Genomic DNA, 26,497 nt, shown 5'->3' with positions numbered 1-26,497 from the left:
AAATATATTTTTTAGATTTTTCGGGACAGTCTAAATAAAATAGGTTTCTTGTCATTTTTCTCAAGTTAATAGTTTTAAAGTTATAAGCGATTTAAAGCTCATTTTGGATTTTAAATCGCTTATAACTTTAAAACTATTAATTGTTGAGGAAAATGACAAGAATCTTATTTTATTTAAAATGTCCCGAAAAATCTAAAAAATACATTTTTCGGAGGAAATAGATTTTTGGAAAAAGTGCGCGCCGCAACTGTGTAAATTGAAGTTAGACCCGATCAGTCTGCAGAATCTTGAAAATGATTGTTTAAACTACAATTCAAGTACTTGGCAACCTCAAAAATACTAATTTAAATAAATATGAGTTTTTAAGCTTGAAAATGCGTATTTTCGCAGTTTTCAGATTTTAAATCGCCTATAACTCGAAAACTATCAATTTTTGAGAAAAATTACAAGATACCTTTCTTATTTAGAATGACCCAAAAAGCCTAAAAAAATATTTTTTGGGGCAAAAAAAGGTGATCTTTTGTATTTGTTTAAAAACATTGTTTAAACAATTTCTGCCCAAAAATTCCGCCCGGCACCCTTCAGATTTGTTTAAAGGAGATATTTTTAAATAGGAATCCACAAAGAAACCGAATCAGAAATTTTTTCAGACGGGAGCGGTCTCACCACATGTACTAAAGTGAAAATTACCGATTTTGTGATTTTTTTAAACCTGTAGTTTTCCAATAACTAGATATCCTGTATCGACAACACTGTATATTTTCACTGAAAACTGTAAACAGTCTACCCAACTCGAAATTCAGAAATCCCTCTCTCTTTCTCGGTTAATATCCGCATGACGCATACATTGAAGAACTCTGACACCAAATGCGACCACAAATTCTGATATAGTTCACTATTCATAATCGTGGAACGTACTACCTGTCACTTCCTTCAAAGTTTCGTTGCAAGTTTTGTTGTGCAGTGGAGATTTTTCTAAATTATGCGAAAGAAATTTATCAGGAGATTGTCTTCTGTGCTATTGGTTAAAAATGTAAGTGATTATAGTGAAAGTGGGCTTTACAAAATGTATAGATTTGTTATGTATTGTATTTAGGTGTTGTGAGTTACCTTTGTTCTGCAAAATGTCAGTACATATTTATTAACTATTGTACATTTAATATTGTAATTTGCTTTTAACATATTCACTTGTTGTTGGTTATTGCTAATATTGTACATCAATCTTTCTTGCAATTTATTCATAGTTCGGAAATCGTTCTCATTGTCTTACAATGAATACAAAATAATGAATTAATTATGAATTTTTACATTCTTGGAGAGATTCTTACTAGAAATTATGGTATGGTACTTTATGAACAAATGCTGTATCTGTATGATATTGCCATTATCGACAGAAAGTCTAATCCTTATTTTATTTTGACATTTGAAGAAAGTAAGTAATTTGCCTGATTATTTCATTCATAGGAGATTCTGACCAATAGAAATCTACAGAAATAAAAATTAAACTGATTATTTGTTGAAGATTTTAACTTCCAATCGTATAGTAAGATATATGATCACGTGTTTAATTCTGTACAATCAGATTAACATTATACTGAGAATTATCTACTGTAGAAAATTACCGATAGAATTTTTTTAAGTAGATTGTTTCTGTTTAATGGCAACCAGTTTCCTAGTTTTGACAACTGTCACATTTAAGAAAATATCCATAATAGACGTATTAAAAAATAATCTTACGAATATCACACGACAGTAAGAATAAATAAGAAAATAATTCTTCATTTTTACTCAAATTTGTTGTCATTGGGCAATAGCCAGACAATAAATTTTCGAAAAACTGTCGCATTATTTTCAATTTATTCTCACTCTCTTGCGATATTATACCCGATTATTTCATTCATAGGAGATTCTGACCAATAGAAAGCTACAGAAATCTAAATTAAACTGATAATTTTTGATCATTTCCCGTCGTCAAGTATATTACGTCAGATGCCCCTCGTTGCTATGAAAAAATACATTCAGTGACATTAATGACAATAAATGTTTTAAAAATTATAAAAGTGATGACTTTCAACCGTAAAATATTTATAACAACTGTGTCTTTAATTGTACTAATCTGTACTTACATAAATAAATTACAATAAAATTTTGGTTTTGAACAATTTTATTCATGAAATAATCGCAACAAATTGCACTCGATCTCTAAAATTAATATAGAATTTTTTCCCTCGTGACACTTTGACATAATTTCACTCGCCTTTGGCTCGTGAAATTAAAACTGTCAAAGTGTCACACGGGAAAATTCAATAATTTTAGAGCTCTTGTGCAATGACTACTGAAAATATAAATGAGATATTCAAAATTTTATTTGCTGTCAAGGAAAAGTGGACTTCAATATGTAATCAGTAATAAATACAAAACAATATTTTGTGTTTTGAGAACGATTTCCGAAGTGGACATTGAAACGTCAAATAAACTTAATTTTAAAGCAAAATCGTGGCTTATTCCCAATAAAAATAGTAAATTGCATTAAGACGTCACAAGAATAGCTTCAGAAATCAGAACAATATCAATCTTTCTTGGTTGAAGTCATAGCTTGACCATTGCAGATTTATCTATAGTCCAGGGTAATAAGGATTTTCTCAGGACACTCAAAGATCCAGGTAGCTGACTACTTTTTTAGTTATTGTAGACCTATAGGAAGAAAACCTACCTGTTTCCTGCCTAGAGTTCGCGTCCGTTTTTTAATTACATATTAACAATTTAGTGCCAAAATCGCGATTTTTCGATTTTTTGCACTCCATTCAAAAGCTAAATAGTTTACATAAAATTACAAAATTCAGTTTTTTAGAACATTGAAAAACCTTCAAAGTGCCGATTTTGAAAGTTAAAAAGTTAATTTGTTGCTATGCAAACTGCAAAATAAGTGAAAATCGTTATTTTTTAATAACTTTTACTAAAACTACCTTAGAACTTTAGTGCTTCACCCAAAGTTGGGTATTGGTGTACTTAACAAACCTTCAAAATTTGAGACCGATCCATTGATTAGTTTAAGAGTTATTCTATTTGTTTATCCCAGAGACCTTTATTTTGCAATAAGATAAGACAGAAATTAATGAAGATAGGGCAATTATGAATATGCCAAATGAAAGTAGAAGAGGGATCGTATCAAAATGTATTAATCAAAAATAAAAAGAATAATTAATATAGTCAAAAATCCTAATGCCAAATTTTTGAAATTTTGTAGTTTATAAACATTTAGAATAACTTTTAGTCCAGAAAGCCACTGCGCATCCGCTAGGAAAAATATTCTAATTCGGATTTTTTGCACAATCTTACTCAAAAAGGACTCCTTTTAACAAATTTGCATGTTGCCAGGGCCAAAAGGTGGTCAAAAATTTTTTAAACGTTTTTTTTTTTGTTTTTTTTTTCTAAAATTATTTTTTTTTGCATGGAAAAAAGTTTTTTTAGGTTTTTTGGATCATTCCAAACAGAAAAGGTCTTTAGTGACTTTTCCCTAAAAATGATAGTTTTTGACATAAAAGCGATTAAAAATTGAAAAATTTCGAAATCGGCCATTTTTAACCCTCAAAAACTATGTGAAAAACTGAAAATTTGAATGTTGCCAAGGTAGGTAGATATTCTTTAAACATCGATTGATGAAATCCCGAAGAGTTTTTTGCAATAAAATATTCAAAACTCCTTTGTTTTTTAATTGCTAATCAAGCGTGCGCGACACTATTTTCCACCAACAGTATGGTGCAAATGAAACGAATAAATTCGTTATTTCGTAAACCGGCGACTTTAAGGAAAAATGCCGAAACAGGTCGATTTTTATTTTTAACTTATGATATTGTGGCATATATGGTATACTAGTGACGTCATCCGTCTGGGCGTGATGACGTAATCGATGATTTTTTTAAATAAGAATAGGGGTCGTGTGGTAGCTCACTTGAGAGGTTCTTTAATTCTCTATTCAGTAATGTAAACATTTACATAATTATTTATACAGGGTGTCTTTCTACCTCTTTTTTTGTCAAATAATTTAATTTAATAAAAATTGTTTGGACATCCTGTATAAATAATTATGTAAATTTTTATATTACTGAATAGAGAATTGAAGAACCTTTCAAATGAGCTAGCACACGACCCCTATTCTCATTAAAAAATTCATCGATTACGTCATCACGTCCAGATGGATGACGTCACTAGTATACCATATATGCCACAATATCATAACTTAAAAATAAAAATCGACCTGTTTCGGGATTTTTCCTTAAAGTCGCCGGTTTACGAAATAACGAATTTATTCCTTTCATTTGCACCATACTGTCGGTGGAAAATAGTGTCGCGCACGCTTGATTAGCAATTAAAAAACAAAAGAGTTTTGAATATTGTATTGCAAAAAACTCTTCGGGATTTCATCAATCGATGTTTAAAGAATATCTACCTACCTTGGCAACATTCAAATTTTTAGTTTTTCATATAGTTTTTGAGGGTTCAAAATGGCCGATTTCGCAATTTTTCAATTTTTAATCGCTTATATGTCAAAAACTATCATGTTTAGGGAAAAGTCACTAAAGACCTTTTCTGTTTGCAATGATCGAAAAAACCTAAAAAAACTATTTTCCATGCAAAAAAATTAATTTTAGGAAAAAAACAAAAAAAAACGTTTAAAAAATTTTTGACCACCTTTTGGTCCTGGCAACATGCAAATTTGTTAAAAGGAGTCCTTTTTGAGTAAGATAGTGCAAAAAATCCTAATTAGAATATTTTCCTAGCGAATGCGCAGTGGCTTTCTGGACTATTTAAGAATGTTGTCCGTAGAAACAATATTTTTATGTATTCAAAAAGATAATATTTTAACACGAATTTTCAAATAAAAAAATTTAGCCTGGGTTCATTTGGGACAAAGTTAGCCATATGTTTTTTTTTAATTCACAGCTAATTTGTTTATAATAATTAAGGAATCTCATTAATGCCATTTTAAAGAATGGGATTTGTATTTTTTCTTAAAAATATTGCACAAACATTGTACTTTCACAGCACCCTCTACGATTTTTCAAAAATGTAGTTCAAACGATTACTAGGGGGAACCTACAAATCCATAGACTTAAAATACCGAAAAAGCAATTTCAAACGAATATAATTTTCTGTATCTCCGGATCAACTCAATGGATTTTGATCTTCCTTTTTTTAATTTGTATGTAACTTCTACGTACATTACAAATATGCAATTTGTTTAGAAATTTATTAATTAATAAACAGTCTAATTTGTTTAAACAATTCTTGAAAAAATATTTTTTTTCCAAAAATCTATGTCTTTAATCATAGTATCATTAATGATCATAGAAAAAGTTAAAGTACACTTTAATAAATAAATGGGTTTTATTAGATAATTATTTATTGAAGATAATTTATTTATTAAAGTATACCTTAACTTTTTCTGTGATTAATAACGATAGTATGATTAAAATAATAGATTTTTGGGAAAAAATTATTTTTTCAAAAATTGTTTAAACAAATTAGATTGTTTATTAATTAATAAATGTCTAGAAAAATTGCATATTTGTAATGTACAGAAAAATTACATATAAATTAAAAAAAGAACTATCAAAATATATTCAGTAGATCCCGAGATATAGAAGTTTTAAGTTGCCTTTTTTAGTTTTTGAACTCAGTGCATTTGTCGGCTACCAGCTCCAGCAAGAAACCCATTATGAACGGCCGGCACGGCACAGCCCGGCACGGCACAGGACAGTCCAAATTCATTTGTATAGTTTTAAATGCAACGTAACCCATTATGAGCGGCCAGCTCGGCCCGGCACAGGCCAGCACGCAAACGGAACGGCCAAAATTCTCCGAGGAGAATAAAATCCGTTGTAGTTGAACGGCCTGAACGGCCAGTCGGCTCCAGTGCGTCATAATTGTTGGTAATAAGCAGATATATTGTTGATTTTTTAATTGAAAGCGCGTTGTTTCTTTTGAAATAAAATAATATGGAAGAACTTTTCATTGAGAGTGACAGAGAATACCCATTTTTGTATGATGCATCGGACTCAAGTTATCATGATAGTAAGAAAAAGGACAATACATGGGTACAAAAAATATTCCGAAAATTTTGATCAATGGACAGGTACGTACATTATCTTATAACCATGAATTCGTTTTTTTAACATGATGCATATTCATTAAAATTGTGTAGTTTATGTCTTTTAAAAACTTTTATTTTACGATAGTTTTTAAAATATATGATCATTTTCCGGTGCCGTGCCGTGCCGGCCGTTACAAATGGGTTTTTGGACGTACCGGCCTGTGCTGTGCCGTGCCGGGCTGTGCCGTGCCGGGCGTTCATAATGGGCTTCTTGCTTCCTTCTTCACTTACCACGACTAGTCACCAATTAAACTACATTTTTTAAAATTCGTGTAAAATACCTGCTTTTCTAATATGTAAAATGACTTTTTCTATTACGGACAATATTTTTAAAGTTATTCTAAATGTTTATAAACTATAAAATTTCACAAATTTGGCATTAGGATTTTTGACTATATTAGATAATTTTTTTATCTTTTTTTAGTACGCTTTGATAGGATCAGTTTTCTACTTTCATTTGGCATACGCAGAATTGCCCTATCTTCATTATTTTCTGTCTTATGTTATTGCAAAATAAAGGTGTCTGGGATAAACAATTAGAATAACTCTTAAACTAATTAATGGATCTTTCTCAAATTTTGAGGGTTTCTTAAGTACCCCAATACCCAACTTTGGGTGAAACACTAAAGTTCTAAGGTAGTTTTAGTAAAATTTATTAACAAATAACGATTTTCACTTATTTTGCAGTTGGCGTAGCAACAAATTAACTTTTTAACTTTCAAAAATCGGCATTTTGAAGGTTTTTTAATGTTCTAAAAAATTTAATTTTGTAATTTTATGTCAACTATTTAGCTTTTGAATGGGGTTCAAAAAATCGAAAAAATCGCGATTTTTGCACTAAATTGTTAATAATTAAAAAACGGACGCGAACTCTAGGTAGGAAGCAGGTTTTCTTCCTATGGGTCTACAATAACTAAAAAAGTAGTCAGCTACCTGGATTTATGAGTGTCCCGAACATGGTCTATTTCTAGCTTATTACCCTGGAGTACTATTTTTTCTTCAGTTTGCATAATATACAACATTATACAGCAGAAATCACGACATTATGTTCCTTCTTAGGCGAGACAGTACTACTCTTCTTTGACATTTGTCATTCGTCAGCCATTTCCACCAAACCTTGTTCTCTTATTAATCAAGAAGACCTGTACATTTTATAAAACCCATTAAATTTCTTGTGAGGAAATTTTGTGTATTTTCCCTGGCTCCAGACTACTTGCTTTGCCTGTATATATTTACTCCATTTCTTGAAGCACCTAAATTACTAAAACTTCAAAATGAAGTAATAATAATGAAAAATGAGGAGCTCTCAGTAGTCAATAGGATTCTTGTTTGCGTGTTAGGATGTTTTTCAATAATGATCATTTTGTTTGTTAGTGTTTTGAAGAGTCTCTTATTCGATGTTACATACTAGGTCCTCAAACCAATTTATTTTATTTCTTATTGTTTCCTTTTCGTTATTAAGCTTTTGTAGTACTTTGGCATGTAATATTTTTATGGAATTTTAAGAATTCTTTTCTACGGCGTCCCCATCTCGAAAACCTACAGTCCCCTCTTCTTCTTTTTCAATTCAGGCAATACATTTCTTGTCTATGACACTCACGAAACCTTCGTACCAATCCTTTCATTAAACTCTGTTTCTCTCTTTTCTGTACTTTTTTTTTACCAACTTATTTACGTAGGTACCTACTTATCCGTGGCTTTACACAGCATATTCTGTTTGCTGTTTGTTACATTCCAAATACCATTTCTTTTTTCATATTTACATGTATCTGTACGTTGGATCTTCCATTAGTTAATTTATGAAGTGAATGAACATTCTGAATTAATAATAAACTCGTTAATAATAAAAACACCAATTAGAATAAAACCGGAATATAATAAAACTAATGGATTTGTGTTTCCATTAGTCATTCTCCGGATCATTTGTCTTCACTGAATTATGAAAACCTAAAAATACACCTGCTGTGTATCTCCCTGGCTTTATCCCTATGCCCTTAAAGTTAAGGTTTATTAAAAAAAGTTTTGAAAGTGGTATAACTTCCTTGTATTAGGCTAATCAATAAATTTTGCAATTCGATAAGAGAAGGCGTTGCTACTAGCCTAATTTTTTTTTATGTTGGTATAGTACGTTTCAAGATATTTTAGAAAACATATCTAAAGGTAGAATTCCGCACCAAGCGACCGAGACAGGAGATCGCGACAGGCGACAGATAGGCGAGGTCTCCCCACGACTGCTCTCAATGCAATTATATCAGGGTAGTTCTGCAGCCCGCGACCGAGACCTGCGACCAACTATAGCCTATCGCGACCTATCTATCGCCTGTCGCGGTCTCCTGTCTCGGTCGCTTGGTGCGGAATTCTACCTTAAGAGGAAACAGTAGCGATGAACAGGTAGCGAAAACGCGTTCCAAGATTGCGGCTGTAATTTTGAATATTTTTTCGAGATATTTGGCACACGTATTCTTAATATAATAAAGAATGGCGGTACAGAGCCCAATTTGAAAAATATATTATGTGGAAATTACTCTGTAATTAAATACAATATTAAAAAAGGGAGCCTGTACCGCCATTAAGAAGAACAAAAAAATACACTTTCTTCAAATAAACTTTTTTATCCGATGCCTAGATTTTGTGTCATTTTGGAACTACTAATGAAATAAAAAATTTTAGTAGTTCCAAAATGACACAAAATCTAGGCATCGGATAAAAAAGTTTATTTGAAGAAAGTGTATTTTTTTGTTCTTCTTAATGGCGGTACAGGCTCGTTTTTTTTAATATTGTATTTAATTACAGAGTAATTTCCACATATTAATATATTTTTCAAATTGGGCTCTGTACCGCTATTCTTTAATATATTACGAATATGTGTGCCAAAAATCTCGAAAAAATATTCAAAATTACAGCCGCAATCTTGGAACGCGTTTTTGCTACCTGTTAATCGCTACTGTTTCCTCTTAATCATATTACCAAGTCATTTGTATTTGAGTAGTATCGTTAAATTTCGATTACTGAACATACTGAATAGCAGGTACATATAATGATTAAAAGTACAATAGATTAAAATTTATTAATTTCTACCGGGGCCGAAAACTTAACCACACCATTCAAATACAAGTGACTTTGTAATAAACTTAAGGTTTTATAAAATATTTTGAAAGGTACTATACACTCTTCATATGAACGTATGTAAGTTTCAGTTCAATATGTCTATTCATTCTTTGTTTACAAGCCATTTTGTATCAACGTGTCACAGTATTTTTTACAATGGAAAAAATCAAATATACTGCAGTGATGGATTTTTTTTTATTTTTGGAAGGTATAGAGGCCAAGGAAATTTATGAATGAATGTTGAAAGTGTATAAGGACAAGAGAAAAAGAGAAAAGGCAGTTTTTTTATTTTTATTTGATTCAGAGTTGGACCACCATCTCCAGATAGCTATTTCAGCCTCTCAGGTGTTATCAATGTAGTCACAACTCTGAATCAAATACTAACAGACTGCTTTATTTAAGGGAAATTACCGCAAATGCAATAATTCACCTTTGAAACGCAAATCAGTGACATCTCTCGTAAAAAGAGGAAGACGAAAAGTCCGAGATACAAAGTTTACTACAATTAAACAATTGAAATATCTGAAATAAAAATAAACAATATTTTAAATCTAAGACTTTTCGTTAAGAAACTGCTTTCTGGTTGCATCCCATATCTCCGGCTTTATAAGCACGGATACGACGAATATAGAAGAAAGCAGAAAGGACATGGTCACGTATCTACTTTCTTTTCGTCTAGGAAAAAGATCGAAAGACAGTTTCAAGTACTTAAAAATCTGAGTAAAGATGAAAAATAGAAAAAGCAGATTTTGTTTTTATTTGATTCATAGTTGGACCACCATCTCCAGATAGCTATTTCTGCCTCTCAGGCGTTATCAGTGGAGCCAGGCGCGGATACAGAGGGGGGTCAAGGGGTCCATGGACCCCCCTATTGTATTTAGTCAATAAATATTGTTTCTATTATTTATTATTTTTTCTGTCAACCAGTGTTCAATTCTTTTGATACCATAGGTATCTGAGATAACTGAATTTTATCCTTAGAGTAAGTGTGAGTCGTATGGCTAAATCTGGACAATAAAATATTTGCGGTACGTCTGACCCCCCCCCTATTATGAATTTCTAGATCCGCGCCTGAGTGGAGGGAGCTATGTAGTCACAACTCTGGATCAAACACTAACAGACTACTTTATTTATTATAGAGTTGTGACTACATAGCTCCATTGATAACGCCTGAGAGGCAGAAATAGCTATCTGGGGATGGTGGTCCAACTCTGAATCAAATAAAAACAAAAACTGCCTTTTCTCTTTTTCATCTTTACTCAGATTTTTGAGTACTCGAAACTGTCTTTCGGCTCTTTTCCTAGACGAAAAGAAAGTAGATACGTGACCATGTCCTTTCTGCGTTCTTCCATATTCGTCGTCGCCTTGCTTATAAAGACGGAGATACGGGAAGCAACCAGAAAGCAGTTTCTTATCGAAAAGTCTTAGATTTAAAATATTGTTTATTATTTTATCTCAATATGATTTTATTTCAAATATTTTAATTGTTTAATTGTAGTAAACTTTGTATCTCGGACTTTTCGTCTTCCTCTTTTGTTTAAGGACACTTTGTCTTCTATTTGTAGCTACGGTAGAAAGAACGGTTGCTGAATTTAAACGGGGTCGTACAAGCCTTGAACATGATCCACATCAAGGACGCCAAAATACAGCAACACCAGAAATCGTAGAAAAAATACAGGATATCGTGTTCGAAAATCGTAAAATGATTCAAAGAGATTTAGTAGAAGCCCCATGCGCTTAGGCGCCTCATTGGTCAGTGTGAGCATTATTTTGAGTATTGGGTTTCATAAAGCTATGTTCAGAAAGTCAAAATTCTGTGCGTCGGTTCATCACTGTGGATGAGACTTGGGTCTGTCACCACGATCCTGAACTAAAACAAGAGGCGAAACGGATCCGAAACAAGTTCGTGTCCAGAAATCGGACAAGAAGGTGTTAGCATCAGTTATTTGAGATGCGAATGAAATTTTGGTTGTGGATTACTGGTAAACTGGTAAAACAACGATTTCTGAATATTATCGTGTCCTTTAAGACTAGCTGAATGCAAAAATTCGTTAAAGAAGACTCGATTTACAGAAGAAAAACGTTAATTTTCATCGGTACTACAATGCACCGTGTCATCTGAGCATTTTGACAGTGGCTAAAACCCATGAATTAACGTTCTAATTGTTGGAGCATTCGCCGTATTCACCAGACTTGGTCCCTAGTGACGTCCATCTGTTTCAATACCTAAAAAATTCATGCTTGAAAAGTTAAGTGTTTTTCATAAAGAGGGGGTTATAACAGCTGGAGAAGCGTATTTTGCAGAACTTCAGAGCCAAGTTGAATGACATAACAGATAGACCATCTCCTGGCCTGGACGTCAAATTCTCTCTCTCTCTCTCTCTCTCTCTCTCTCTCTCTCTCTCTCTCTCTCTCTCTCTCTCTCTCTCTCTCTCTCTCTCTCTCTAACTTTTGTTTTCTCTCTTATCCACTCGTTTCTCTTATTATCCATTAGTCTTGTTTCATGTGCAACATTTGTCTTTCCGTTGCTCTTTGCGTTTTTATGATTTTGTCCATGTTTGCTTCGGTAAACGTCCACGTTTGGGAACCATAAGTGAAAACAGGGAGTACGCATTGATCGTATAGCTTGATCTGAAGATGTTGTGGATATCTTTTATTTTTAAGGATATAGCTTAGTTTGCCAAATGCCGCCCATACCAGTCTAACTCGTATTTTGACCTCTGCTGTTTGGTTTTCCTTGTTTAGGTTTTATAATTTGACCCAGATATATTTATATAATCGTGAACTTGTTCTAGTTCATCTTGTCCGAACAAGATTTATTGTTTATTTGTGCTTATTCTTTGGAGAACTAGTTATGATGTAATAATTGCCATAATAATTTTTAATACCAATTTGATTCATTATTTACTTGAAGGAAGTTGGATTTAACTCATATAAATAAATTTGCTAGATTTTCGTCGAAGTTTCAAAATCGTTTCAAAAAGTGAAGTGACATAATTGTCGTTTAAGAAAAAATGAGTAAATTAATATCATTATATTATACATAAAATACCACAAAGCTAAACCCAGAGATAAGAGTTTTGTGATCTTAAATACGGGAATCCCACTATAATCTGTTTTGTAATATGATAAAGATATGTATCTGGTAAATAACAGTTCTAGTGTACATTGATTTATAAAATTATATTTTTACATACTCGAATTATTATTTTTTATACAGGGTGTTTCATTAATAATTGTTCATATAGTAACTGGAGAAATCTTAGCAGAAAATACGAAGATTTAACCTAAAACTTATGGTTCCTTACTGAGTTACAGGGTGTTTCATCTAAAAATTTAAAAACTAGTTTTGCTCAGCATTTTAGAACTGTTCGCCGTATCCTTTTCATACTTGGCAGAAAGTGCGACTACTATACACCCTACAAACTATGATAAACAAACGTTTCTAGCTACTACCAGAGGCGTACAACAGGGGATAGTAAATAGTTGACCCTTCTCAAAGTCTACGCCACTGGAGGAATTACTATTTTAGTACCATTTTTAGATTCTCCAATACTTTCTACGTAAATAATATACTCTTCATTGGTAACGATAAAGTCATTAGTTTTCGAGATATTTGAAGTTAAATATGAAACGGCACGGTTATTTTGATTAATTTATGATATTATTCATATGATTAAAATTAAAAAATTATTTGTACCCATTAATTTAAAACTATTTGGCGTATTCTTATCATACTTGGCAGAAACTGTAGGTACTGTACACCCTACTAAATTAAGATAAATAGAGGTTTCTAGCTACTACCAGAGGCGTACGACAGGGGATAGTGGCTGGTTGACCCTTCCCAAATTCTACGCCTCTGACGAAATTGCTATTTTAGTGTAATTTTTTGATTTGTCAATACTTTTTATGTAAATAATATACTCTTCATTCGTAACGATAAAATGATTAGTTTTCGAGATATTTGAAATTAAAAATGAAGCGACACAATATATTAATCAAAATAACCGTGTCGTTTCATCTTTAACTTCAAATATCTCGAAAATTAATGACTTTATCGTTACGAATGAAGAGTATATTATTTTCATAGAAAGTATTGGAGAATCCAAAAATTGAACTAAAATAGCAATTCCGCCAGTGGCGTAGAATTTGGAAAGGGTCAACCGTTCACTTTCCCCCGTCGTACGCCTCTGGTAATAGACAGAAACGTTTGTTTAACATAATTTAGTAGTTTGTACAGTACCTATACTACCTGCCAAGTATGAAAAGGATACGTCGAATAGTTTTAAAATGCTGAGCAAAAATAGTTTTTAAATTTTTAGATAAAACACCCTGTAAGTCTGTAAGGAACCACATTTTATTTAAGTGTTTTAGGTTAAATCTTCGTATTTTGTGCTAAGGTTTCTCCAGTTACTATATGGACAATTATTAATGAAACACCCTGTATATAATACTATTTTATTATTTTGTATTTAAAATACTAACACTTTGTTTTTGTTGCAGGTGCCATCCGAAATGGGCAACAAGCCCTCGGTCTCCGAAGGCGAAGAGGAAGAAGAGCGACCTACGCAGGCGCTCAAAGGCGCCAAATCTCTCGGGTCTGAATTAGCGAATGGCAGCGGAGCAGCTGAAGATGCCGACGAAGAGTTGGAGCTGCCACCGCCGATGAAACCGATCCAGGAGCCGATCTTGGTGACGTCGCCGCCCCCTGGGGTTCCAGGTGTGCCGGAGATCGAAGAGAACCCTTGCAAAAGAGTAAGTTTAGATAGTTTGATTTTATGGTTTTTGTAAGAGGGGAATTATAACATTGGAAGAAAATACAGTGTACCTACATACCTTTATTTTTGTAAATTAATTATTGTACGATAATTGATAAAGAGCGAAAGATACGAGAAGTAAGGTAAGTCTACGGGGCCTAAGGGTTTTTTCACTACGGAGACCAAAGGATGGTATCCTAGCCTAGAGCATGGTATCGTACTCTTCATATTCGTGAATTCTCCCATTTAAAATAATGTATTTATTTTACCTGGCGATCGAAACTATATTATCGATCGCTATGTAAAATAAATGCATTATTTTGAATGCCAGAATTCACGAATATGAAGAGATATAGGATACCATCCTTTGGTCTCCGTAGTGAGCACACGCTAAAAAACACATTAGTCACAAATTTGTATCTAATAGATAAATGTATTCGAAGTTAGAATTTTAGAAATAGCTATTTACGGAATTATACAAAATCCTTCTTTCGAATTATTTGCTACAGCAATCGCAGACTTATAGGAAGGTATCCACAAGGAAGAATTTCCTGTAGCTGGCTGTATACCATTAATTACAAGTAAATTTAATGAAAAATTCGTCTTGGTAAAAGGTATATTAGTTTAAAAAGCCCCTTTAGGGCTACAAACATAAAAACAAAACGTTTTCGACCTGTAACAAGAGCATCATCAGTGTTACAAGAACATGGTGAGCCACCCAAAAATACAAAGGTAAAAACCTTTTAAAATAGACTAAAAGTCTTATACAGTGCGTAAATCGTTCAGCTGGACATAGGGAACATACATTGTATATATTTAGGCACATAAATACATACATTGTATTATATTAAGATAATTGTGGCAACTTCGCTCTCTCAATGACAATATAGTTGTTAGCATTAAGGGGCATTAACCTCAAAATTGACAATTAATTTCGGGTGATACAAATAAACGTCAAAACATGACATTGTAGTAGAACTACAGTGTGTGTTTAATTTGGAAATTAATTTTTAAATAAAAGATATTTTAAAAATTAAAGTAAAATTATTAATTCATCAGTCATAATCTTTGTTTTTAATTTATTTATGGACTGCCTTGCATTGATAATCACTCATTCTATTCGTTCTAACAGTTCTATTGCACCAGAAACTCGTACTCGAACAGAAGTTTCAACTAACACAGGTTAGCGCAGTTGCCACAATGATCTCAATGTATATTCCCTATATCCAGCAGAACGATTTACGTACTGTATATGTATAAACATCGTAAAATCCAAGGATGGATATAAATCCTAGGGATATGGCCTTAGGGCAACATAATGACTCCCACACGTGGTAAGTGAGTTACTAGGTAACAATTGATTAGCAATAGTAGCAATAGTAGAAATAGTAGCAATTGTTAGCGCTGTTTCACATTATAAGAATTTCGACCGTGCGATGGTTAAAATCTACATAGTGACTCGAGAATCTTTCTCCCTTCACCACTTGAAACATTCGGTGAAGGGAGAAAGATTCCATATGATTGCTCGAGCCACTATGTAGATTTTAACCATCGCACGGTCGAAATTCTTATACTGTGAAACAGCGCTTACCTAGTTACCCACTTAACACGTGTGGGAGTCATATGTTGTCCTAAGGCCATATCCATAGGATTTATATCCATTCTTTGGATTTTACTATGTTTACACATATAATATAAGACTTTTAGTCTATTTTTAAAAGGTTTTTACCTTTGTATTTTTGTGTGGCTCACCATGTTCTGGTAACACTGATGATGCTCTTGTTACAGAGCGAAAATGTTTTGTTTTTATGTTTGTAGCCCTATAGGGGCTTTTTAAACTAATATACCTTTTACCAAGAAAATTTTTTTTATTAAATTTACTTATAGGAAGGTCTTTCTGATGGAAAAATTACCTTTAAATTATTTTCTTTCTGACCAAAAGAGACTACAATTTTTCACATGCGAATGCATCAAGACAATATCTATTATATTTTTCCCTCTATCAAATCCTAAATTATCATTTAATCTAACCCTTATTAATAATTCCTATTACTGACTCTACCCCACTCCTTTAGAAATACAGACTTTGTGGACAATGCAAACGAAAAACTGTCTCTGGTTTTGACCCTCGAGGACACACGGCTCTATACTCTCTCTGTAAAAACCACTAGTTAACTGAAACAGGAAGTAGAGGTAGCCATAAATTCACTCAAAAATAGAAAGTCACCAGGACCAGACGGAATAACCAACGAGCTTCTAAAATACGGAGAAGAAAGTATAACAATAGAGATGACAAAACTTATACAAAACTAATATTGCACTGCAAGATACCAGACACATGGAGAAACAGCATAATGATACCAATGTTCAAGAAAGGAGACAAAGAAGACCCCAACAATTATAGAGGTATAAATCTACTGAACACGGCACTTAAGCTAACCACAAAAGTCCTAACCAACAAAATCAATAAACTAACAACTTTATCAGATGACCAACAAGGATTCAGATCCGGAAGATCCTGCGTAGACGCCGTATTTGTACTGAGACAAATCACAGAAAAGGCCATTGAGTACAATAAACCAGCATATCTATGTTTTATAGACCTGACAAAGGCTTTCGATCGCATCCAAGTCGAAGACGTCTTACATTTACTGTATAGAAGAGACATACCAATCAATATTATACAAACCATCGAAAACATCTACTTTCATAATCGAATACAGGCAAAGATAAATGGATTCAGACAGTACAAAGCGGAGTCAGACAAGGTGACTCATTAAGCCCACTGCTCTTTAATATAATAATGGACGAACTAATAGAAGCAGTACGTAAAGGTCATGGTTACAGAATGGGGAACAAAGAAATCCAAATATTATGTTATGCAGACGACGCCGCATTAATCGTCGAGATCGAAGACGATCTCCAAAGATTAACACACATCTTCAATACAACAGCCAAGAAATACAATATGATAATATCAGCAGAAAAAACCAAATGTATGACAACATCTAAATACCCACTACGATATAAAATCGAAATTGATGGGAAAATAATAAAGCAGGTAGCAAGGTTTAGATATCTGGGAATAGATATAACCAGTTACGGAGATGTTGAAGAGGAAGTACGACAACAAAGCTTAAAAGCAAGTAAAGCGGCGGGATCTCTTAATGACACAATCTGGAAGAACAAACACCTAAGACAAGATACAAAAGCAAGAATCTATAAAGCAGCAATTAGACCTATATTAACATACACGACGGAGACAAGACCTGGCACATCTAAAACGAGACGACTACTAGAAACAACAGATATTAAAATACTCCGACAAATATCAGGGAAAAGTCTGTTGGGTAGGGAGAGAAGCGAAAACATAAGAAGATCATGCAATATAGAAGACATAAATGGATGGGTGACAAAACGGAAAAAGGAGTGGAACGAACACATTAGTAGAATGGCAGACGATAGGATAGTACGAATAGCACGAGATAAGTCACCAAATGGACGAAGAAGTATTGGCAGACCAAGAAAAAGATCGTGCGATAACTTAAACAATTTAGGAGGCTAATATTGAAGAAAAAACAGGCTTTAAACCTACATACAAGAAGGAGGAAGAAGAAGAAGATGAACTGAAACAGATAAGACATCCTTGTTTTGTCTGCGATAAACCACCGCTTGTGATACCTGCATATGTGACGATTATTATCAATGCGCGAGTGAAATCACAGTGATATTGGTAAGCCTTTTAAAAAACGTGAATGTGCTATTGTCTGTATAATATTTAATTACCTCTCCATATTCATTTGAACCACTCCTATAATACAGTCCTAAAAGTCTGAAATTCAATGAATCCCACAATATAGTTTTGTGGTGTCCTGTTAATACAACCATTTTGTCTTTTTCAGTGGCAGCAAATGTTTGTGCATCCAATAATCCTTGTATACAGGCAGTCAGCATATCAAATTAATTTTGTCAGTTATTCCGAACTCCTAAAATTACAGCTGCTATATTTTTCTTATTAACAAGAGTGCTAAATTAGTAAAGCAAATAGGCAGGAAATAAGCATCAAATATTGAATTTTTATTAATATCAAATTATTTTGCTATCCATGCTGGGCAATTAAATAATGTTTTTTTGAGAAAAAGTATTAAAAATATATAACTTCTAATTTCAAGGACATACTTGTTAAGATAATTACAACTTGGTAACAAATGGCACATTGAAAACAACAGAGGGCTAAAATGTTTAAGAAACACGGCGTGTTTAGAAAATTATCTAAATTAAAGACACCAATAATAAGGCAGGGATGGACGAATATAAAATACAGTAAGATAGTCGACTTTTACAAAACCTTGTACAGTTCTCAAAGCCAGTCTAATGAATCAACAAAATAAAACTTCAAAAAAATTAAAAAAAAACGTGGGATCAGAGGTAGTACCAAATATACAGGTATTCCGCCAGTGGAACCAGTGGGACAGGCTGGCTTTCGCAAAGGATGTAGTACATCAGTCCGTCTGCTGACAATAAGAACATTGATAGACAAGGCAAATGAATACCAACTACCCGTATTCCTTGCCTTTGTAGACTAGGAAAAGACATTTGACACTATCTTGATATGGGCCATAGAACAAGCTATTAATAGCTATATATGAAAACGCAATTATGGTAGTACAACTAGACTCATTAAGAGAGGAGTTAGACAAGGATTATTATTCCATCTAGCCCGAGAGGACGTTTTCAAAATTACAAAGTGGTCAACATATTGCATCAACGTTTGGCTAATTTTCTGGCTGCGGAGCAAAGGGCTCCTATTGGCTTGGTGAGGTCTTCTCCAGTGACAAGACCATTTTAACCGTTTCTCAGGTCAGCTGGCCAGATCCTTTTGGCATGATATTCTATTAAATGGCGTGTCTCCTAGTGGCATGATGTTCTATTAAAAGTTAAAGTAGGAAGTTACTGTGTGGTTGCAGTCCTCCATGGTGCTTCGTGCTATATTTAGTGATCACATCCTTTATGAACCGTATTCTTAGGTCTTCATGAAGCGTAGGTTTGAGTTTGACACATTTCAGGGTGCATCAGTTATGGTTCGCAGTATTTTCGATTAGCTTCTTTGAATTATGGCTTGCTCGCACATCGCCAGAGTTGGATTTCATACGTCCAGGTAGGTTTTACGAGAGCTTCGTAGACAAGGATTTTATGTTCTAGGGTCATTTTCGATTTCCTACTGACTAGCCAATATAGATCTTTCATTCTTAGGTCCATTTGTTTCCGCTTCTTAATAATATTCCTTTTTAATATTCCTTAATAATGCTCTTTCCAATTGAATTTTGAGTCAAGATGTATTCCTAGGTATTTGATGCTAGAGGATTGACGAAAATGGATATTGTTAAGTGGAATTGAGGAACACTGGTCTCTTCTTCAAAGTCACTTGAACTGATTTTGTTTCATTCATTTTAAGGGGGCTGTCCTAGTGTAAAAGTACGAAATTCATATACTTTTTTTTGGGAATTTCTAAAATAAAAAGTACTGTACCAATTGTTTTGAAAATTTGCACGTGCATTTATTATAAAAAGAAGTAGGTACGTGTTAAACAATTTTTATAAAAAAATATTAAAAATTAAACGATTTATGCTCCATCTGCTGGCACCGTGAAAATAGAAACATGGCCTCTGCTGCTGCAGTGATTGGGACTATAATGCCCGGTTGCACCAACAGATCTTAAGCTTAAGTCGAGAATATCATAAGAATTAATATAATATAATTATAATATATTACAATAAGAATACCATAATATAATAATAGATATAATTGATAATAAGGTAAGAATCTAAAATTATGGTGCAACGTAAGTGATACTCAAGGAGGCCCTATCTATAAGTAGAGCTTAGCTAAGCTGGAGCTTAAGATCTGTTGGTGCAACCGGGCATTAGAGATCTAAGAACATAAAATTTCAAATGATTATTGAAATATAAGTTATTTCCTATACCATCAACTAGGATTTTTGAAAAATATTAAAATTTGGAAAAATGACGAGTTGTTGATTTTTTTTTTAAATTCGCTAAAACATTTTTAGTTTCAAAAACCGCCAAATTAACGTTTTTTATCCGATCAAAAAACTCCTAGTTGATGGTATAGAAAATAACTTATATTTCAATAATAACGTTAAAATTTTAAGTTTCAGGGTCTCTATTAGTTCAAATCACTGCAGCAGTGGAGCTGTGTTTTTATTTTCACGGTGCCAGTAGATGGCGCATAAATCGTTTAATTTTCAATATTTTTTTATTATTTTTTTTGCATATACTTCTTTTTATAATAAATGCTCATGCACATTTCCAAAAAAAATTATTACAGTACTTTTTATTTTAGAAATTTCCAAAAACGTATATGAATTTCGTACTTTTACACTACGATAGCCCCTTAATTAGTCCGTTCTTTAACGGTAAAATATTGCAAAACCTCTAAATTGTAAAGAACCGCTTGGATCTACATGAAATTTGGCATACACATAGCTAACAAGTCAAAGAAAAAAAGTGATATTGTGCCGATATGTGCTTTTGCCCTGGGAGTGGTTTTCATCCCCTCTTGGGGGTGAAAAAATTTTCGTCCAAAGAAAGTCAGGAAATGGATAAACTGGCTAATTTTAAGTAACTTTTGTTCTATAGAGTTTTTTCACTAAGTCAATACTTTTCCAGTTATTTGGCAGTGAATATGTTCATTTTTCAACAAAATAACTACGCTTTTAGACGGTTTTTTGCAAATAACTCAAATAGTAAGTATTTTGTCGAAAAAACATTCTTAGCACAAATATAGCCTGTAAAAATTTTTAGATAATGGTGTATACATCACGTCTCTACACGTTGTAGAAGCAGAGTTATAGCTAATGAAAAATAGGTTCATATTCGTCAAATTCCAAATGAAATAATTTAACGTGAAATAACCAAAAATGAAGCACATTTCGGGGAAAACTCATTACAACTTATTTAAAGTGCTTAAAAAAAGCTTCATTTTTGTTTTATAAAAAAAATTTCTAGCATCAAAATTAAACAAGTTACGCTCAAAATAAAGTTAGTCCCTTTTGGTTTTGGTAAAAAAATCGAGAAAATCACCCCCTAATTAGTATCTTAAATGAACTTAATCGTTACGACTTCATAAGTTTCTTGACTCCTATTATATTGTTTATATGATCTGTAAGTTTCATCGGTTCAAAGTCCTTATTATTGAAAGGGCTGTAGTTAAAAGGGGTTAAACGAGTCACTGATCACGAATGTATGCAAATTTAGAAACACCAAATCTTAATCAATTTTTGTCCAACAGAAAAACAAAAAAATACATGATATTCAGAAAAGCAAATCTAACTTTTTTTGTTTCTCGAGATTTTTGGTATCTCTAACAATTTTTAAGTTATTTTGAAAAAAAAAACATATTTTTCAAAATTTAAATTTTTAAAAATTTTTCTTTGAAACCAAATTTTTTCAAAAATAAGCACTTTGAATCGTTGAAACTTACAGATCATATAAACACAACATAAGTAAAATAATTTGTGGAGCGGTAACGATTAATTTAATTTAAGTTGCTAATTAGGGGGTGGTCTTCCCGATTTTTTTTTGCAAAAACAAAAGGGACCAACTTTATTTTGAGCGTAACTTGCTTAAATTTAACGCTAGAAACTTTTTGTAAAAACAGAAATAAACCCTATTTTAAAACACTTTAAAAAAGTTGTAATATATTTTCCCCAAAAAGTGCTTAATTTTTTGGATATTTCACGTCGAAATATTCTATTTGAAATTTGGTGAATATGAATCTATTTTTCATTGGCTATAACTCTGGTCCTACGAGATCCAGAGACCTAACGCGTACACCATTTTTTTTTACTTCTTTATAGGCTATATTTTTGCTAAGAACGTTTTTTTCGACAAAGTACTTAATTTTTGAGTTATTTGCGAAAAACCGTCTAAAAATGTGGTTATTTTGTTGAAAAATGAACATATTCACTTGCAAATAACTCGAAAAGTATTGACTTGGCGAAAAAGCTCTATAGAACAAAAGTTACTTAAAATTAGTCAGTTTACCCATTTCCGGACTTGTTTTGGACATATATTTTTTCACCCCCAAGAAGGGGTGAAAGTCACCCCCAGGGCAAAAGCACACATCGGCACAATATCACTTTTTTTCTTTGACATGTAAGGTATATGTATGCCAAATTTCATGTCAATCCAAGCGGTTCTTTAAAATTTAGAGCAAAAACCGTGAAAGAATGGACTAAATTCCCCATTTGTTTGACTACATCTCGATTTCAATCTGTTGTACCTGTACAATTTTAGATGCTATAATTGGATTTTCGTCGGCTGCAAGGCTAACAGCATTAACTGCAACCGTACCAATGATGGTTTCATTATTGGAGGGTAGGTCTACTGTGTATAGCACGTATAATATTGGTTCAAGAACGCTGCCCTGTGGGACACCAGATTTTATAGGAAAGTTATTGGAAATACTTTCATTCACTCTTGTTCGGATTTCTCTACCATTTAGATAGTATTTCAATTTTTCTGTGTAGGTATATAAAAAATATATTTTCTATCTATATTCTACATATATTTCTCGTATATTGTTGATTCGTTACTTGGGTTTACGTCAATTGACCTGAATACCCCAATGTTGGCCGTTATTTCAATCCTTGTCCCCTTTTTCGAATGAAAATAGTCAATAAAATAGCAAATAATAAACTGCAGATGGTGGTTTAATCCCAAGTCATTAATAAAATGTTAATCTTCAAAGTGTGTGTGTAGCTAGAGGAGCATTTATAGTTTCTAAATAAAAATCGTGCCTCCATTAAATACTAGTTAAAATGTAATAAAAATATTTGGATTAAAAAAAACTTTTTGAAAAAGGTGATTTTGGATAAAAATAAAATTTTAATTAATTATAATGCGATCATAGACATATTTGTATGATAAATAAGCAATGAAGTTTTAATATTTATTAGGATACTTATAATTTATCCATTTATTTATTTTTCTTTTCTAGAGATCTCCTAATTTTCTGTTTATAGTATTAGGGTAATTCTTGTTATTCTGGTGTTTCAAATTTTTCCTTTGCCTTTAAAATGTCCACACCTGTTGCACCACTTCCCTTGCATTGATATCAGTTTTTATTTGGTTTTTTTACTCTTCTTACAAGAATACTTCGTTTCATTCACATAAGTTCTTCAGAACACTCCTATTTTATTTTCCTATTTTATTGTCTTAGATCACTACGACAGGTATGATTCCGACAACGACTGCACTGCAGACGTCGCTACTTTGCACTATTAATAGGGCTTTTTATCGATTGTCATTTGTTTCGAGCTTCTGTCATATGTTGTATATAATATGTGTATAATATTAATATACACTGATTATACAACATATGAAAATGTAGACCACTAGATATATCTTGGACATACCATTAAAATCGGCAAAGAAAACCAAATAGCCGAAATAAAAAGACGCATACATTTGTCTTGGGTACCTTTCGGCAAGTTAAGCTTTATCTTTAAGAATAAAGATATACCAATGTGTCTAAAACGTAGAGTTTATGACAAATGTAGCTTGCCTGTAACTACATATGGACTGGAGACCAAGGCCTTTACAAAGAAAACCTTAGAGCAGCTCAGTACAACCCAAAGAGCGATGGAGAAGACCGTGCTAGGAATTAGTTTAAGAGACATTCGTGAAAGAACAAAGATTACTGATGTCGCAGAACGTATAGCAAGGCTTAAGTGGCAAAGGGTCGGACATGTTGCCCGAGATAATCCCAAAAAATGGACACAGAGACAAACAAACTGGAGGCGACGAGAGAACAGGCGAGGAGTAGGCAGACCGCAGAAGAGGTGGGCAGATGATATCAAACAAGTCGCGGGCAAGTAGTGGATGAGAATTGCCAAGAGTAGAAATCGATAGAAGCAAATGCAAGAAGCCTATGTCCAGCAGTGGACGAACACAGGCTGAAGAAGAAGAAGAAGAAGATACAACATATGACAGAAGCACGAAACAAATTACTGTTGAAAAGCCCTATTTGTATGAGACTGATTCCGACATCTGACTGCAACTGCTGTCAAGCAGAACGTCAGTTGCTAATAATTATACAAATTAATAGTGCAAAGTAATGACCTATGTCATGGTGACAACTGTAACTGCCGTCTTCAGTTGCCGTCTGTAGTCGTTGTCGTAATCGTAATCGTAAATTTAGGCTCTACTGGGTGGTGAATCGTCAAACATGCCATATGAAACTTAACGGGAAATTTAAAGCTGTTTAATTCCTGCCAGGGCAAAGTGTGCAATGCACACGGGCGACATCCTTTAGGGGCGCCAAAACCCAGGGTCAAAAATTAAAGAAAAAATGCAAAAAAATAATTTTAAAACAAAAGTTGAGAAATGAAATAGGATTAGGAATAAATATACATATACATATTTAAATTACGTGATAGCGATCTTTTAAAACGTTGTTTTGTCCTTGAAGAACGACTGACAGATCAGGATAATAAGGATATAGACCCCAATCATTTGTTTAATGAAATGAAAGCGTTAAAGTTATTTCGATTACTTAATGATACTGACCCCATAAGTATTTTACAATATATATTTAAAAACAATTTAATCTGCACCCTTCCAAACGTAAGCATTTCACTAAGAATTCTTTTGACATTGCCTGTATCTGTAGCTTTTGGCGAGCGAACTTTTTCAAAGTTAAAAATCATTAAAAAACATTTAAGGACAATGCTTCAAGAAAGATTGCCTGGATTAGCAATATTAGCAATTGAACAAGAAATTTTTGTTTCATTATACCGGGTGTCCATTTATATTTTCCCCCATTTTAACTACCTATAACTTCTAAACGGCTCAAGATAGAAACATGCGGTTTTCGCTGAAATGTTTTATTTTACTAAAAGTTTTGTATGAATCGATTGAGTTTTTTATATCGCTTTCAATTACGAAAATAAAAATGGCGGATTTTTGAAAAAAACTTTGTTGACTTTTTTTAATGGAACACCCAGTATATTTTTTTGTAAATTGAAAGAACAATCATTCACCTATCCAGCAATATAAAGTTTTTTAAAATCGGTTGTCAAATCACTGAGTAATTACTTTTTAAAATGAGAGGTGCAGCGTGGATATCACATACCTAAATAACATGTAACTAAGCAAAATGATATTATGTTGTGTGTTATGTTAAAAATTAATTTCTCAGTCATTTGAGAACCGATTTTAAAAAAAATTATATCGCTGGATAGGTAAATGACAATTTTTTCAAGTTACGAAAAAATATACTGGGTGTTTTAATAAAAAAAAGTCAACAACGTTTTTTTTTTCAAAAATCCGCCATTTTTTATTTAAAAGCGATATGAAAAATGTTCATTTACCTAAAAAATTGAAAAAACGATCATTTACCTATCTAGCGATATAAAAATTTTCAAAATCGGTTGTCAAATGACTGAGCAATTAATTTTTAAAATGAGAGATGCAATGTGGAAATCACATAACATAATATCAATTTGCTTAGTTAGAGAGTTGCACCTCTCATTTTAAAAATTAATTACTCAGTCATTTGACAACCGATTTTGAAAAACTTTACATCGCTGGATAGGTGAATGACCTTTCTTTCAATTTACAAAAAAATATACTGGGTATTCCATTAAAAAAAAGTCAACAAAGTTTTTTTCAAAAATTCGCCATTTTTTTTTCGTATTTGAAAGCGATATAAAAAATTTAATCCATTCAGACAAAACTTTTACTAAAAAAAACATTTCAGCGAAAACCGCATATTTCTATCTTGAGCCATTTAGAAGTTATAGGCAGTTAAAATGGGGGAAAATATAAATGGACACCCGGTATAATAAGGTATACATTTTAGCCATGTAATTAATGGATTTGCAATAGCAAAGACTAAAAAAATATCGCTACTACAACAGCTAATTTTTATTTTTCTATTGTACATATACATAGCCCAGTAAATGAACGTGAAATACGGCGATACCGTGTAATTTTCAGGGTCACCACCGAATTGTATGAAAATTTGAATTTAGGTTCTACTTCCCTTCACTTCAAAGTTAGGGTAAAAACAAAACAAGTGGGTCGAGGTGGAGGTGTAGGTCGCGGTAGATGCCACTAGTTAAGTCGCGGTCGATGTCGACAGCACATAGCAAGGAGGTTACCTGCGCTGTCAGTCGAGCTAGAACCACTATCAAGTGAAGTAGTTTAATGAAATTTGAATGAAACTGAATACAAAAAAGGGATTATATAAAAAGTATCAACTCAGATAGCGCAGGTTTTGACAACTTGGCTTCGAACGGACCAATCACAGGGAAGCATCCTTGTAGGCCGCGCAGTACACATCCATGTAAAACAAACTCATTTTATTTTCAAAAGCATCGATGTAAACCTCCTGGATGGCAACGCGCTAAACCTCCACCGTGACTTACCTGCTCTGTTCTCTTCCATTCACT

The 26,497-nt window shown here is 32.9% G+C and overlaps 1 protein-coding gene across 5 annotated transcripts in view; it reads left to right on the top strand.

The window, feature by feature from the left end:
- The window catches only part of LOC126885284 (kalirin), a 1,143,465-nt gene that overhangs the window by 992,119 nt on the left and 124,849 nt on the right, over positions 1-26,497 (top strand). For all 5 annotated transcript variants that reach the window (XR_007698367.1, XM_050651791.1, XM_050651792.1 and 2 more), the window contains one exon: positions 13,766-14,017. Coding sequence is in view for 4 of the 5 variants with exons in the window: in XM_050651791.1 (XP_050507748.1) it covers positions 13,766-14,017 (252 nt within the window). In the remaining variant the exon portion in view is untranslated. The remainder of the gene's footprint in view (positions 1-13,765; positions 14,018-26,497) is intronic.

The sequence above is a fragment of the Diabrotica virgifera genome, chromosome 5, assembly GCF_917563875.1.
Source record: "Diabrotica virgifera virgifera chromosome 5, PGI_DIABVI_V3a".
Classification (NCBI taxonomy): domain Eukaryota; kingdom Metazoa; phylum Arthropoda; class Insecta; order Coleoptera; family Chrysomelidae; genus Diabrotica; species Diabrotica virgifera.
The sequence above is the reverse complement of the archived record's forward strand: the minus strand, read 5'-3'. Positions and strand labels throughout refer to the sequence as shown.